The sequence below is a fragment of the Glycine soja genome, chromosome 10 (genome assembly GCF_004193775.1).
Source record: "Glycine soja cultivar W05 chromosome 10, ASM419377v2, whole genome shotgun sequence".
NCBI lineage: Eukaryota > Viridiplantae > Streptophyta > Magnoliopsida > Fabales > Fabaceae > Glycine > Glycine soja.
In genome coordinates this window covers 50,776,527-50,793,287 of record NC_041011.1, presented here as the reverse complement: position 1 = coordinate 50,793,287, position 16,761 = coordinate 50,776,527, and the positions used below count along the sequence as shown (strand labels likewise).

The 16,761-nt window shown below is 34.8% G+C and overlaps 2 protein-coding genes and 1 long non-coding RNA gene across 4 annotated transcripts; all 3 read left to right on the top strand.

Moving 5' to 3' along the window:
* Nucleotides 1-806: 806 nt before the first annotated feature.
* LOC114372256 (putative zinc finger protein At1g68190) lies at nucleotides 807-8,562 on the top strand. Of its 2 annotated transcripts, none has more exons than XM_028329733.1 (5): nucleotides 807-975; nucleotides 1,771-2,383; nucleotides 5,406-5,768; nucleotides 6,857-7,084; nucleotides 7,930-8,562. In XM_028329733.1, the coding sequence occupies exons 2-5, from the start codon at nucleotides 1,892-1,894 to the stop codon at nucleotides 8,161-8,163; spliced, it is 1,317 nt and encodes a 438-aa protein (XP_028185534.1). In that variant the 5' UTR covers nucleotides 807-975; nucleotides 1,771-1,891; the 3' UTR covers nucleotides 8,164-8,562. The 2 variants fall into 2 exon arrangements, with proteins under 2 accessions (XP_028185534.1, XP_028185535.1); XM_028329734.1 differs by having other exon boundaries at nucleotides 807-979.
* Nucleotides 8,563-11,062: 2,500 nt separating this feature from the next.
* On the top strand, nucleotides 11,063-14,276 carry LOC114370166 (zinc finger CCCH domain-containing protein 15-like). The gene is made up of 3 exons (XM_028327457.1): nucleotides 11,063-11,202; nucleotides 11,566-12,333; nucleotides 13,480-14,276. The coding sequence occupies exons 2-3, from the start codon at nucleotides 11,581-11,583 to the stop codon at nucleotides 13,807-13,809; spliced, it is 1,083 nt and encodes a 360-aa protein (XP_028183258.1). The 5' UTR covers nucleotides 11,063-11,202; nucleotides 11,566-11,580; the 3' UTR covers nucleotides 13,810-14,276.
* A 1,649-nt stretch (nucleotides 14,277-15,925) lies between these two features.
* LOC114370330 lies at nucleotides 15,926-16,537 on the top strand. The gene is made up of 2 exons (XR_003657818.1): nucleotides 15,926-16,129; nucleotides 16,255-16,537. It is a non-coding gene; the product is annotated as an uncharacterized LOC114370330 (long non-coding RNA).
* The last annotated feature ends 224 nt before the right edge of the window (nucleotides 16,538-16,761 follow it).

Genomic DNA, 16,761 nt, shown 5'->3' with positions numbered 1-16,761 from the left:
TACATTTCAGAGAGACCTTTCTGAAATGAAATTTTAGGCTCTGGATTAGGTGTTCCAGAAGCTTAAAAGAGGTGAAGGAAGCAATATTGTAGGTGCAGGAAGCAACTGCCCAACAGCTCCTACACTTTATGAAAAGGTCCAAACAATAGTTATTGTATTCACTGTTCAATCTTCGCGGCGGACCTCACCTAGAATGCCACTTTTTATTTTTCTCTCTCACTTTCGTGTTCTCTTTCTCATTTCAACTATATTATGATTCAGTGTCAAATAAATAGGCTCAGCCACTTTTCGTAGTTATTATATAGAATTTTCCTTAAGTCTAAACTTCGTACCCCATTGTTCGGAGGCTCTTCGCTATGCGAATATGGGGGAGGGATGTTGTACGCAGCCTTACCCTTGCATATGCAAAGAGGCTGTTTCCGGATTCGAACCCATGACCAACAAGTCACCAGACACAATTTTCCTTAAGTCTACTAACAAAAAAATAACACATTCAAATTTATCCAATAATACAAAAAATATGAAAAATAAAATAAAAAAAGTGTTTATATAGTACAGCAGTACTTTTTGTTTGCTGTTGATCTGAATGGAGTCAAAAGTTAAGTTATGTTGTGTGACTCGTGAGGCACGAGGGCGTGGGCCCGTTAAGCGAGTTGCGATTGGCCCAACGCGGCTAAACTTTCGGATTACGTAACCACCACATTCACATGCACTATATACATTGGATAACGTCCTTCGTGGACCCCACTCGACCACATCGCTTTGTCCATGCTGGAAAGTTCCATGTCTCCACTGTACACGTCATCATCTCACCCGGTTAGTAAAGCCTGCAACAACAACGCACGACTCATGCTTCCTTCCTTCCATGCTTCTTCACAATCAACTAGAGATGAGAAGAAGCCACAACCTTTCCAAAACAAACACTTTTTTTCTCTTTGCTCTCTTGGACTTAATTTTATTGGGAAACAATCCTAGGTAAGTAAGTCTCTTACTTCTTTTTCAGTTTTACAAGTCCTTCTCAAAAGTCAACCCTCCCCTGCTTGCTTCTCTCAGATTTCTTGTTGCTAACTGTTGCATCCACTGCTTTTCTAAACACTTTTGGTTTTTTATTTATTTATTTTTTTGTTCCTTTTCTTTCATTAAAAATAAAATTAAATTCAGATCTTATTTTGTTTGTTTGTGGCTTTGTTATCTTCATTTATGTTGATGATAGTTTTTTGGGAGGTCAGAGTGGTTGAATAATCACTGATTTGGAATTTTCCAATCTAGGTGATATTACGATTGATAATTACAACTATCATATTATACTTTATATTACAAATTCTGGAGTTAATTATTAGTCATGTGTGCAAATTAAGGAAGTTTCATAATAATTCCTTTGGGACTTCTAATAAATTTGGAGCAAAATAATTTTTTTTCCTTCTTCGAGTGAATAGTATATTCATTGAGTTTTCACACAGTGTCAATGTCATCCAATTACAAATTGTTATATAAGATAAATTTGTTGACTTTTATAATAACTATTTTATAGTCATACTAATCATTATTCGTGGTTGATTGATTATATCTGTGAAAAAATTTACATGGTTGATGTATAGAAATTAAACTCCTTTTCTTTTTAATTTTCTCAAAGGACCATTTAAAACATGCTTAATAGTGTTCTCATGATTTCACAAGTATATGCAACTGCATTTGATGTGAAGCTATTGTCTTTTTATTCTTCAGCTTTAAATTCTATTGACCACACGACGTGATCGATTTTCTTTACAGCTTCTAAACCTACACGGGACAACAACTGATAAAAGATGGGGTTATCAAATTGCCGCCTATACAGTATAAGGTTTTATAATTTCATAGCTTTTTTTAATGTTTGGAATTGAAGACTAAGGAAATGGAGAAGGTTTGTGAATTCTGCACAGCTTTGAGGCCACTTGTTTACTGTAAGGCTGATGCAGCATATCTTTGTCTTTCCTGTGATGCAAAGGTGCATTTAGCAAATGCAGTGTCCGGCCGGCACCTCCGGAACCTCGTGTGTAACTCATGCGGATACCACCTTGCTTATGTTCTGTGTTTGGAACACAAAATGTTGATATGTCGTGACTGTGACCAAAAGTTGCACAACATTTCTTTGCCACATAAGAAACGAGCTATCAGAAGTTTCATGGGTTGCCCTTCTGCTAAAGACTTTGCAGCACTCTGGGGGGTTGAATTGAATGAGATTGAAAACAGTGCCAGTCAGGATCAGTTTGATTCAGTTTCTTGTGTTTCTGCAGATTTAAATGTTGCACAAGTTTCAGGAAAGCCTGGCATTCAAACTGAGGTCCCTTCAATGCTATCTGGGGCCAAACTTGATGGGGGAGGATCAACCAGTCAACAAGGTCAGGTATGCAAGACATAGAATGAAGTTTTAATACCTCTTTTATTGTAGTGATGAAATATATAATTTTAGATTTCAGTCATTTGAAAATTAAGTTAATAGCCAAAGCCATCATAATATAAAGTTTATCTTTATGTCACCTAACTTTTACATTTTAAAACTTTCTAAAGGCACTAGTCATAAACCATGTGGTACTTATGAAGTGATTGACTTAAAAAAAGTGAAAACCAATAAAAGTCAGGGCTTAAAAGCACATACACGGATATGCAGACATAGTATCACAAGATACAAGTTCACTTTCCATACTTCAAATTGGTACCAATAAGTAATTTAACCTTTCTAAAATTAATCAATGTATTCCTTAGTTTGTCCTTTGATTTAAGGACTATCAATCAAATTGGTTCCAGACTTTAGGAACCAAATTGACTGATACACAATAGAGAGACTCAAGTAAACTATAGTAAGAAACAAAAATGTGACATTCAAAGTAAATTGAGGGATTCTTAGCATTAGGGATTAAAATTTATTTTTAATAATTTCAATGACTAAAATAACTGATAATGAAAATTTCAGGAATTGGTTTGATGGTTTACTCTAATATTTAAGATGTTGTTAACATTTGAACAAATGAGAGAAAGTACAGTTTTTTTTTAAAAAATTTTTATTTTGAGCAAATCCAAGGAATGGTCACTATGCTTAGATTTAGGAATTTGTAACAACTATAGTATTGAATAAACTCAGAGAGAAGGAAGAGAAAACTTGTTGAACATGAAAGCTGATTTTATTGATTATCAAAGTTAATTACAAAAGGTTACAAAAGAGGTATATGTAGACCTCTGTTATGTTATTGTAACATTTTAACTAACTAACAAAACCTAACCAAACCTAACTGATTCTAATCAACTCTAAGATAGGTGTTGTTAGCAAAAGCTAATAGCCTTTACAATTAGTTTACAGAACTATTTTCACAGTTGACTAATAACATACTCTAATACCCCCCTCCCCTCAAACTCAAGGGGAAGAGTTTTCAGGAGAAACACTCTTCACATTGAGTTTGCCTCGAAGAACTTCAAATCGTAATGCAGAAAGAGGCTTGGTGGGAATATCAGCCCACTGATCTAAAGCTGGAACATGGACAATAATCTTCTCTCTTACAAAAAAAGATATCAATTTCCATGTGTTTGGTACAACTGAGAAAAACTGAATTGTGTCCAATAAAACCCACACTTTGATTATCACAAAAAATAACAAGAGTAGTGAATGAAACGTGCAATTTTGTTAGCAGAGTATGAATGCAAGTTAATCCAGTGGAAGTTTGAGCTATACTGCGATACTCAGCTTCTGTACTAGACCTGGCAGTAACTTTCTGCTTTTGAGACCATCAAGAGATTAAGTTTGGACCAACAAAAATAGCAGTCCCTGGGGTAGAGCGCCTGCCATCCACATCTGATGCCTAGTCAGCATCACAAAAAACTCGAATAACTAAGGGCTTGGTAACAGATGTAGGTTGAAGAAGCAAACCATGAAACAAAGTGCCCTTTAGATACCTTAATATCCTTTTTACCACTGTCCAGTGAGAATCCAAAGGAGCAATCATAAATCAGCAAACTTTGTTGATAGCAAAACTAATCTTAGGTCTAGTAAGGGTAGCATACTGTAATGCACTAACTACAAACCTGTATAAGGTTGGATCATGAAAGACATCAGCACCATGTTGAGACAACTTGCAGTTGGATACCATTGGAGAAGAGATAGAGTGAGCTTCAACCATGTTAGTCTTGTGAAGTAAATCTCTAATGTATTTGGTCTGACTCTTAAGGATAGAATTGTTGGGTATATACTTGATTTCCAGACCCAGGAAATAATCTAGATGACCAAGCTGCTTGAGTGAAAAAACAAGTGTTTAACTTGTATGTAATTTGCTGTATTAGTGAAGTTGAACTACCTGTTAGAATGATATCATCCACATAGACCAGGAGATAAATAACATGCATTTGTTGGCGAAAAATGAATAAAGATGAATCACTTTTGCTTCCAACAAAACCAAACTGCAGTAAAGTAGATTTTAGCTTGTCAGACCACTGCCTTGGAGCATGTTTTAAGCCATAAATGACTTTGTTGAGTTTGCAGACCAACGACTTATCTGCAACTTCAAAACCAAGAGGCTGAGTCATGAAAACAATTTCTTCAAGTGACCCATTCAGAAAAGCATTATTTACATCAAGTTGAAATAATTTCCACTCATGAGACAAAGCCAGAGTAAGGATGATCGAATAGTAACAGGTTTGATCACAGGAGAAAAGGTTTCATGAAAATCAAAACCATGCACTTGATGAAATCCCTTGGCTACCAATCGAGCTTTGGACCTGTTAATGGAACCATCAACATTTTCCTTTACCCTGAAAACCCATTTACAACCAATAGCTTGCCTATTAGGAGGTAACGGTACCAAATCCCAAGTTCTGTTCTTTAGCAAGGCATCATACTCTTGTCGCATAGCAGTGAGACAATCTGCATTTGCCAAAGCCTGTTTTACATTTTTAGGCTCAGAATGAGTAAGAAACAGAGAAGGATGTAACCTAGGGTTGTGAATACCAAATTTAGACCTTGTTTGTATAGGATGAGTATTGACTGGTACAAAATTTGGTACAGAAATAGATAGGTGTTGTTAGCAAAAGCTAACTGCCCTTATAATTAGTTTAGAGAATTGTTTTCACAGTCTAATATATAGGAAGAAGTAATTTAAAATATGTACTCCTTAAAGTATTTAGCCAAATTGTGAAAATTTTTATTTTTATTTCTAGTCTTGATTCAATAAATCAAGACAAAAAATAATATAATTTGGATATACATGTCTAATTGATTAGCAAAAGAAAAAAAAAAAAAAAAAGACAAAAGTCAATAGAAACAGCGTCTACCAAATGTATTTGTCTAAAAGCAACCCACAGGGTTTACCTTTTTTCTGCTTTTGATGGACAAGTTAAATTGTGATACATCCTCTCAGTATTTATTCAATTTTGTCTTGCAGATATTGTATAGTGATCAAAAGCGTCAAACGATTCTGCAGCAGATTATTGATTTTAAATGGCTTCAACAAAATGAGGAGATTGATTATTCTGCAAAGATCAATAGGCTACAAGAAAAAGATTCATCTCCTTCAGTATATCAGACTCTTAAGAAATTGGACGACAAATTCAATGAGCAAGCACAAAATTCCCAAGATCTTGCTACTAATGTTCTGGAAAAAGACTGTCCCATTATGGAGCTGAATCCTGAAACTTTGCCTTCTACGTTTTCTCAACTTGACAATTTATATTCTTCTTCAACTATCGATCTTCCCTTGCATGGAGAATTGTTCTGGACATGCAAAAGTCCACTTCAAAGTAATCAGGTCAGAGAATTATCTGTCCACTGTTGTGGGCCATAGTTGGGCCTCTGGCTGTAAACACTGTTCTTCTAGATATGAAAATATGAAACTGCAAACTTGTTTTCCTAATTTGCACTTTTGCTTTGATGGGATGCATGTCTTTGGTGCTAAGCATCATATGAAACTTAATGACAACTTACATGAAAATATGAATGTGTTACACAAATATGCAAACATTGTTTAAGATAAATTATACCATTTTTTTTTTCAAGTACAGTTTGGAAGAGAACATTGGGTTGTATACATCCCTTGAATATATTCAGAGTATGATCATGATGAAGAATGGGAACAGAGAGCCAAGTAATAAACTTAAAAACACTTAAAATTCTACATTTAATATTAAATTATAAATGATAAGCTATCATCAATAAGACAGATAATATGCTTCGTATAGGGAACTCAAAGGACATTAAGTCCAATAAGACAAGCCGCACAAGCTTTAAAACTCAAGTATATCTTGTCTACAACAGAAAAGAATAACAGTCTAGCTATAGACAAGATATCCCAATATTTACTAAAAAGGATTTAAGTTTTGTAATATAAGATTAATATTATTACAAGACTTTTCTGACAATGAAAGTCCTCCAATGCAAAGGCTTCAACTTCTTGCTTCCAGGCCAACCCTGGTTAAAAGGAAAAACTGGTTGAAGTTGAACAAATGGGAAATAATCCAAACAAATTTCAACTAGCTTCTGAATGTCTTCAACAGGAGTTTGGTAGGCAAAGTGCCAAACCAAAACATGCCCTAGATAGGGTTTCTAAACTTAAATCAGTATTATAAAGTGTTCGGATTTTTTTGTTTCCAACTTTGCATGCTGATGTATTAATCTTAGTACATGCCTTCCAATCTCTGTTAGCGACAAGAAATGAAAAATTGAATGTCTGACATCTAGCAGTGTAAGCAGACGCTTCTCTTACTGTGTGTTGTTGACTGCATTAACATCTGATTCATTTAAATTTGGTTGACATTATTTTGATTGTTCAGTATCAAGCATCTGGTTAACTTTTTACTTCTTGTCAAAGTGGAAATTTCTTTTTGTCAATGTCTGCAGTTGTGGTCCCAAAATATTCAAGACCTTGGGATATGCAAAGAACTTGTTTGTCAAGATGATTTTAACATCCCTGATGTTGACTTAACTTTCCAAAACTATGAGGAACTATTTGGAGGAGATCAAGATCCAATTAGAATACTGCTTGATGATCAAGATGTCTCCTGCTCTTCTTTAGAGAAGGATAAGTCAGTTGACAAGTCAGTTATTGACAATCCAAGTGCAATGGAGGTCTGAATTTCTTCCATTATAGTAACACATTTTCACTTCCTCTAAGTGTATTGATAATTATAGGGCTACATCAGATAATAAAGATAATGGAACTATGGAAGAGATTCATAATATCTATATCTATATCAACTTGAGCAGAATATGAACAGAAAAACCTTTTCATTTGACTAATTTTTATAGAACTATGGGCAATGTTAATGCAGAAAAAACATTGTGTGCAGAAAAGTGCACTCCATCACATCAGTTTCCTTTCAGTTTATGACTTCTTCCACCAAAAGAGGAAAATGTGAAAGTTTTCAAGTTTAGACATGAATAATATTGGTGTTAATACCTTCTGGTCATTCTTTGTTATTGGATATACCAGACATTTCTTTGGAAAGCATTCGAACATGTAAATTGAGTTGGAAAAGTACCACAGATACTGTAAAATTGTTACATTCAAGATTCAGCAAACCTATCCAATATTGAGTTTGCTTGGAATTGCACTTCCTGTCTTTATCTTTGAAGCTATTCATAACCATAGAAGTTTACCAAAATACCACAAAAGAAGAACTGGGTGACTATTATATGCTTCCATATGTGATGCAATGGTTCAGTACCATAAAAGTGTAATATATGGTGCACATGTTTGGAAGCTTCCTGTTCTTTTTTGTATAGTTATAGTAACCTTTAGAATAAACATGTGTCACTTTTTATTCCAATTGATCTTCACCAAAATCATTTAATTATGTATTCATAGATAGTTGATTTAGCTAAGGTGTAAGAAGTCAAGGCAGCATCAATAAGATACCTTGTCTCCAAAATAAAATACCTTTAATTGACGTGTTGTTTTTCTGTCATGAAAGGAATCTTCTGCAGCTGCGTCCATTACTATCTCCCAATCTGATCTTGACAACAAGGATATGAATCCTCTCAGCCAGTACTGTCCAAGAAGCATGGATCCTGCTCATGCAATTCGACCATTTGATTCAACTATACCATTCTCTGTTCTGAGATTCAATGAGGAAAGCAGTTGCACAAACCATGATGACAGTGCCCTTTCTCCCTACAGTGAAGGGAGGGCTTATTCAGGTAGTTAAGTTGTATTGAAGATTGCACACATGTGGAGGAAATGTCACATGAAGTGTATAAATAGAAAAAAAAAGTCTCAATTGTGAGTTCTGAGTGCTAAGTGCCTCACTTTAGCCTCGCTGTTTAGTTGAGTAATTTTTACCGTGCCGTCCTGTGATCACATACCTGATAAAATCTCCGTCTCAGTATTGTCAATTTTGACATTTGAATTTGTTTTTGTTTTTGTTGCCACATTGGTTTAATTCCAGCAATAATGCATTTTATCCCTGGAAATATTATTAGAATGATATATGTATTTTATCATATTTATATTCTTTTTGCTTCGAGGCATGAGAAGCAATTTCAACTTCTATCCAGGAAACCTGGAGCTAATGTAAGAAAGAGAGTGAAAGGCATTGAATTTTGCATATGCATGCTGTAGATATTTCTCTCGATTCTACACTCCAGACTGTTCCGCTTCATGAGGCTTTTGCTCACTTGATCAACTGATTCATTCAATTTCATGCACACTTTGTCTGTTTATATACTGTAACAAGTATAGCATCATAAAGAATTAATCTGTGCTATGTGTATGTAAATAGGAATAAATTCCAAACAAATTCTTACCTAAATTTGAGTGGACCTCCTGTTAAAAGTCTAACAATTTTGACAACTCAATTCCTATATGGTTATATATATATATATATATCATCCACTTAATACCATGAGCATTATATACACTGGGAAAAACTCACGAGGCAAATGTTGCAAGTGTCCAAGTAAATTTGCCACAACAAACGTTTTTATGGTTCTTGATCCTTGATAAATCATATGTCACTTGCTATACTTGCAGATCTTGGGACTTGCTTTTGTGTCTCTTGATAGTTAAAACTTTTGTATTTTTACCTGACATTTGAAATGTTTTCATCTTAACCCCTTTTACGTAATAATCTACCTATACTCACAGTTGTGTTCCAATTCAATTGAAGTTTAGGATCATGCTCTACAAGCAGCCATTTTCACTTGCAGCTATGTGCATTGAGACTAGTAAAGAAAGGGACATTTGTGATTTGGTCTTTAGACCTTGATAATACTTAAGAACAGCTAATTCAGCTTTTAGCAGTGTGACCAAAGCTGTAATGACAGGGAAAGATAATCTGACCATTGTTTGTTTTTATGACAAGATAAAGTTTGAGAAGAATTGTGTGGCTAACTTAACAACCAAGTCCATGACACGTGGGAAGGGCTTTGTCTTTTGCCTATTGAGAAAGAAATTAACGTGAGGATATCTATTTGGATGAGCGTTATTTTATTCAACAAACGCTTTGATACCAGATTTTGATAGAGTAGCGATTAGAGGAAGAGGTTGTTGTAGATGTGATAAAGAAGCAATCCCTCCAATTCCATATAGAAAGACTATGATCATGATGGGCTCCTATTATATATATATATATATATATATATATATATATATATATATATATATATATATATATATATATATATATATATATTTTTTCTAAAATGAATGTCAAAGTGTCTTAATCCACTTCCGTGACTTGAGAATGGGAAACCAAAGCCAAGACCACCACCAGCCAGTACCCTCCTTCAAACTAACTTCAAATTCAAGCATTATATAATCAAATGCTCATCTAACCGTAACTGCACCTTGAATACGCCCTCTAAACTGTCTTCGCCTCCTCTTATTATCTTTCTGTTAGAACCAAATAAATATTATTTCTTTTTATGTGTATGTTCCAAAGGAACAATAAATCATATTAAGGTGGACCCCCAATGTCATTGAATTTTGATTAGAGTAGAAAACTAAAGCATTTGAATTTGCCAACTAAAGATATTGGCATGTGTAGTTTAGAAGTTTTTACTCAATATTACATATGTGATTTAAAGTAAATTGACACTTTGTTGTTTACAGGGTTTTTAATATATCGATTTGGTCCTTAAATGATAAGTTCTTTCAACATCAACTTTCTCCAAAATTTATTATTTATTATTTATTATGATTAAATTGATGTCTTTTAATGATAAAAATAAATAAATTTAGGACCACTTTAATAACAATAGTTTTTTAAAGATAAAATAAACAATTTATGGAAAACCAAATCAAGTGTTTATTACCTGATTCTTTTAAATGTACCATCAAGCTAACTTTTACCATGATTCCTACACGGATTTGAATTCTTAAATATGTATTTTTTTAAAAGAAATTCTTAAATATGTATAATGCACTTGAAGCAATATTCAGGTGATTAATAATCAGTGGCAGAAAAAATCAATTCGCTGAGCCGGTTCAACTATTTTTGTCATTTCAACAATTTTCAATCGTTACATTTATATAGGGTATATTGACCATTTTAGACAAATATTATTTTAATTTTGTTCACTTTTATTTTTAAGATAATATTAATAATTTAAAATATTTTTTTTTATTAAAATATAGCATTAAATATTTTTTTATTTATTACTGTATTTCTTAACAGAGACAATAATTAACAACACCCATATTAGTTTCTGCATTAAGTATGTAATTAATTATTGATGTGAGTGCATATGTTTGTTGACATCAGTTAAACATTTATTTAAGTACAAATGAATAGAAAACGATGCATATAACAATAATTGATAACAAGATTATATTTTATTATGTCGCTGAATTGAGTTTAGACAGAATCAAGTAGTACAGTAAGATGCAAGCTGAATATATTATTATTTCATAAAAGGAAAAGGAAAGAATATCAAGGACCAATTTAGTTTTAAGGAACACACAATTTAAAATACCAAAAATCACCTCCAAAAGATTGCCCAGATCTTTTGAAATGAAAGGGGGCAATTAGGGAAAGGCACGAAAATTGCATAAGGTCCAAAAGATCATTCTGTTAGGAAGTGTGTCAGAGACGGTTCTTTCTCTCGCGCACCAAACACACACACACACACACGCCTCAACCATCTCCACTATAAAACCTCTTCTTCCACCTCACTCTCTCTCAGATCGCTTTCTCTTTCTAAAATTCTCTCACTCCACAGAGAAGACTCTCAGAACCAACAGCGAGGTGAGTGCGTGAGTGTGCTTTTCAAGAAATTCTCCGTTTCTTCATTGAACCGTAGCTAGCTTATTGATGATCTTTAATTTTTCTCTGAATTAACAACTTTTTCATGTTCGTTCATCAATTTGCATGTTAGACTCATCAATCATTTCATCGACATTTATTGAATAGTTCCTCGTTTTCTTCGATCGCGCTCTGTGAACTTTTAACACGAACCGGTTATTAATTTATATATTATGATCTGAAAATTGATATATGCATGAATTAATTAATGTTCGATCGAAGGAAACGATTCAGTTAATTTATCGATCGTCACGTCACGTTTCAGAAGTTCTTCTTACCTACTATCTTTGCCTGCTGATCTTGCAGCACCGAGAAAAAAAAATGCATAACAAGGACGCTTGCTCTCCCTCCTCCAATGGCGGATTCGGCGGCGGCGCCTCCGCCGGTCAAATTCCGTCAACCGGCGGCCTCTACAGTTCTCTGTACTCGGCACTGTCGAACGAGAACCTTCCATCGCTCTCCGCGAGCTGCAGCAACGGAAGCGGCGGCGGCGTTTCGATGTATCCTTACTCGGAGTCAATTCAGAAGCACCAGGACATGGTGAACCGTCAAAGCATGTGTCTGAATCGCCTCGTTGAAACTTCGAAGGAGGTGGAGGCTCTGAGGGAGGAGAATGGCCTGCTCCGAGCTGCGAACAAGGAGCTCCAGAAGCAGCTGCACCTCGTTATCCAGGCTTCGCTGGAGAATCACTACGGCGGCGGCGACGGAGGCTCCTCCGGCCAGACGCAACCGACTCTGTTCAATGTTTTGCATGGCTTCCGCGGCCTCCACATTGGGGAAGGGAATAAAGAGAATTATGCCGATTGGAATAACAATAATCTCAATATCATGAATAATAATAGCAGCAACAATAAGGAGCTGCAGGAGATTTCGGAGGAGAGTCCAACAAGCGTGATTGAGAATAACAACGTGGTGGAAGTGGAGAGGTTCTCGCTCCCTAAGAGCATTTCTGTGAGGTCCAATGGCTACTTGAAGACGGCTCAGTCCGCTGCCCTCGCCCCCAATAACAACAATGCCACTCGCAACAAAGGCGCCACTCGCCCACGCGCCTCCGCCACTCCACCTGAACCCGTTGTAAGGACACACGTGCCCTCTACCTATGCTTTTTTTATTTTTTTAATTATTGTTAATATTATCATTGTTATTTGTTTTGCGGTGTGATTATTATGTTTATCGTTATTTACCGTACTTTGACGTGCTTGTTAGTTGCTAATTATTTTCCTTTCAAAAGAAGTAAAACCTTGCTTGTCTATGTCATTACCTGGTAGCTGCAACGAATGGAGTTGTTTCGGGTTGTTGTTGTTGTTGTTGTTTTCATTTGCGTGCGCTACTCTAGTTAGTAATAGTATATTCGCGTTCACAGGACCCATTAGGCGAAAAAGAAGTAGCCTATTGTTTCTGTGACACTTGTACGTAACCTGTTTGGTGGCTTGCATATCCTGGGGTTTAGGGTAGTTAGGTTAGGTGGGGTCAAAGCTTTTCCCGTTTCCTTTTCTTGTCTGGGTATCATGTTCCAATTAAGTAAAATTAATTGATACATGGAGCCATACATGCAGATTTAGCATTACATATCTAAAGAGTTAAATAGTTATTATTTTCACCATCTCTATGAATTTTGAAATATATAGAAATTGGCAAGACTAAAATAGTAGATGGAGCTAGCCATACAACGTCCACTAAATAACTTTTTTTTCTCTCACATCTCTAAATTTTTAAAATATTTATGATAGTCTTGTTCTATGAATTAAATTGGTCATTCTGCTGCTAATGGTTTTGCAAGTTCAACGTTTTAATAGCCGCAAACAAAAATACCCTGTGAGCTGTGAGATGACATTATCAATGTTAATGATAAAATCTTATTGATGTAAATATCTTTTATCATATGAAGAAAATTAAATCTTAATGTGAGCAAAGAACATGAACTAATTTTTGTAGTTAACGTAATTAGTGTGTGGGGAAAGTATATATAATGACTTGCTTGTGCACTGGGCACGTGTATCGATCCCGAAATATAAATGCATAATTGGATATATAATCTAGAAAACCATGACAATTAACTACAGTTATATGGTTGAAGATTGTAAGTGCAACATTTAATGACTATAAGTCGATGATATCTAATTTATCTATCTAGACTTGAATGTTGCTATATATCCTAAACAATTGGGGGGATCGAGTTTTATATATATTAATATTATTTGTTGTTGTTATGGTATACAGCAAAAGGTATATGTGCGTGGAGGGCAGAAAGAGGAAGAGCCTCTTGAAATGATAGTGTATAACCAAGGGATGTTCAAGACTGAGCTGTGTAATAAGTGGCAGGAAACTGGAACATGTCCATATGGAGACCACTGCCAATTTGCTCATGGTATTGGGGAGCTTCGCCCAGTGATCCGCCACCCACGCTACAAAACTGAAGTCTGCAGAATGGTCCTTGCTGGGGTTGTGTGCCCATATGGCCATAGATGCCATTTCCGCCATGCACTTACTGAACAAGAGAAAGCTGTCGTATCACAGCCTAAGCCCAGATCAATGAAGCTCGAAAGATAAGATCCCATATATAGTCTGCTGGATCGAGTAAACGTAATTGGTACATAATATTCTTCATTGTGTAATTACAAACATGGACAACCACCGGCCAAAAAATAATTACTTTTCTCATGAAAAGTATGGGTCAAAAAATACAAAATACAAATATAGGAGGCTTGCTTGCCGCAATATGAGATGTAGATCGAGCAGGATTCTTGGGTCAGTAGTCCTCGTCGTGTCTTTCTTTTTTCTTCCCGTCAAGTTTGACATTTTTACATACATAATACGTCTGATGATCCCAATCCAAGCAACCAAAGAGAAAGTATTCTTTGTAATGATACTAATTCTTTTGGTACTTTTGCAATGATACCATTTGATACTTTGCAAAGGAAGCAATTTCTCGTTGCGGTTGTAATACTTTCATAGCGTAGTCTATTTCTTAGCTGCTTGAACTTTTTCTTTTAATACGAAAATATATTTCACTTCCACTTGCTTATCAAGTAAATCTATCTTTCCCTTTTAGGCCAAGATAGTACTTTACTTGCATTTAGCCCAAGACAAGATTCCTTAGGCCTGGCCTTGTCCTGTGTGAAACAAATGGGTCTACATAAGTTAGGACATACTATTATGTTTATTTGGGCCTCAGAATGGTAGCACATACCAGGACATTGGTAGCTTATATTAGATCCTTCGAAATTCGAATATTTATGCATAAACGATTATGGGTGTCGTGAAGGTCAGGTCCGTTTTTTTTCTTGTATACAAAGGCCTGTGATAACGAGATACTGTACGTGCATCTTTGAATTGGGCCAGGCTGAGAAGTGAGTGGGTGCACCTAAGCGATAAGTAATAGAATAGGGGAATGTGGTAGCAGCATGGCTCATAATTAAAAGTTGAACCCGGAGTTGCTTGCAAGGAAATCATAAATTACAACTAGAAATCAGCCAATATCAGAAGATTTTCCACCGCTATTATCAATTTATCATACATCATACAGGTGAAGCACCAGACGAGTATTCTGTCATTTCATTTTGCCTAATCACATACTTCTCCGACAACTGTCATCACTCATCATTTTTATCCAGAAACGAACTTGCCTGCTCAGGCAAACCAAGCAAGTCGTATGTAGAACTGGGGAACACTTCATTCATGTTTTATTCCTAACCCCTATAATTTACACTTTACAACTAAACCTACCACACCATGGTGTGCATTTTACTGTTGCTAGTTCATAAAACAAAATAGTCTCACCTATACTAAGTTCTAGAGTCAACGTGCTTGAAAAATGAATTTTCTTAAGAATTCAACTCACTGTATAAATTAATTCGAATCAAGATTGCATCAATGAAAAATTGATCAGAGTCTTGCCCCCAGGAAAGAACCCAACCTCTCCAAGCAAAGAGTAGTCATTCTTTTCAGTTGAGGAATGAAGCCAACTGGAAACACGGATATTGAAGATATATGTTGAATAAAAGGCCAACAAAAAAAGGGGACAAAAACCATCGTATGACGGGTTTTCAGGAGTCTCATGTTGATGGTCACTGTTATAATAATATTAAAATTGATATTTAAAACTTTTTTTATTTTTTTTATTTAATAATTTAGTTTTATTTTAAATTATAATAAGTAAATAATCAAAAAATACTAAAAGAAGTTTATATTTTATGTATTATCAATGTAAAAAATTATATTATTAACTAATTAAAAATTCTTATACAGTAACTTTTAAGATAATTATTATATTTGTGAAAGAAAAAGGTAATTATTATTAAAAAAAATTAATAAACTTACCATTTAAGAGATATATACTTATTATTTTGTCAAATATTTTTTAACTTATATTTTATTATTACTAAATGAAAAAAAAATAAACGGTGGAGATTGCTGTTGCATTGTGTGTTTGACTACAGAGAATCCAAAGTTGAATTGGTTGGAAAGATTCCCGTAGGTGTGGACAAGATAAAGGCATATGCAAGTCTAACGTGTAGTGGGGTAGGGGTTGGTAAATTAATAATGAAGGGTCTTTGTCCAGTGTCACCGTTTTCCTCACTCCATGCCAAGTCATGTGTGTGTTTTAAGCATCAATATTCTCTTTCTCTATATATTCATGTGTGGTTAACCAACCACTTGCACCTGTTCTATATTGATAGAGTGAGAAAGGGAAAGGAAGAAGAGCTTGAGGAAGTGATGGGAGATGGGAGGGTCGGTAAAGGATAACAGCGTCTCTATTATTAATTGTTGTGTTGTTTATTCTTTTGCCGATTCCACCCATTCCTATGATTTTCTTTGGTTCCTTTCTTTCCACTCTCCTCTCCGCTCTCCACAATCTGTTATGGTCATGGTAAGCACTTTTCTTCTTCATATCATACACTTATTATAGATCTATGTTTTTTTCGACCTTAATTAATACCAAAGTATCTATCTTCTTCCTTAATCTCACTGCTCTTTCTTGTTACTTCCTTCTAGAAGCTGCCCGTCTGACTGGGTTACATTCAAGACAAGAAAAAACAACAAATCGCTTCTTTCTTTTTTCGTCTTTTCTTTCCTTTTTCTTGTTTAAGGCTTAACAAATTATCTCAGCTCTAGTAGATGTAGAACGTATAATAGTAATAATTAATAATTATTACAGACAGATGCTAGTTAATTAGCTAGCTCCACAAGATGTTTAAAAATGTGATCTATCCATATCAAGCTGGACCAAATCCAAATAATTTTACTGGAGCTTTTCTTTCTTGGTAAAAGCTGGACATTTTTAAAGGTTTGGGTGCCACTATAACGCCACCAAAGTTTTCTTTCTTGATTTTTAACCAAGTTACATTTTTTTCCCTAAATTATTCCAGCGCTAATAAATACTGAATTTTCTGTTTTTTTTATAAAAAGAATTTTACATTAAATTCTTTGAAAATAATTTCATTTTGGTTGTTAATATTTTTTTTTAGTTCATAACAAATTAACGAATTTTGTATTTATTTT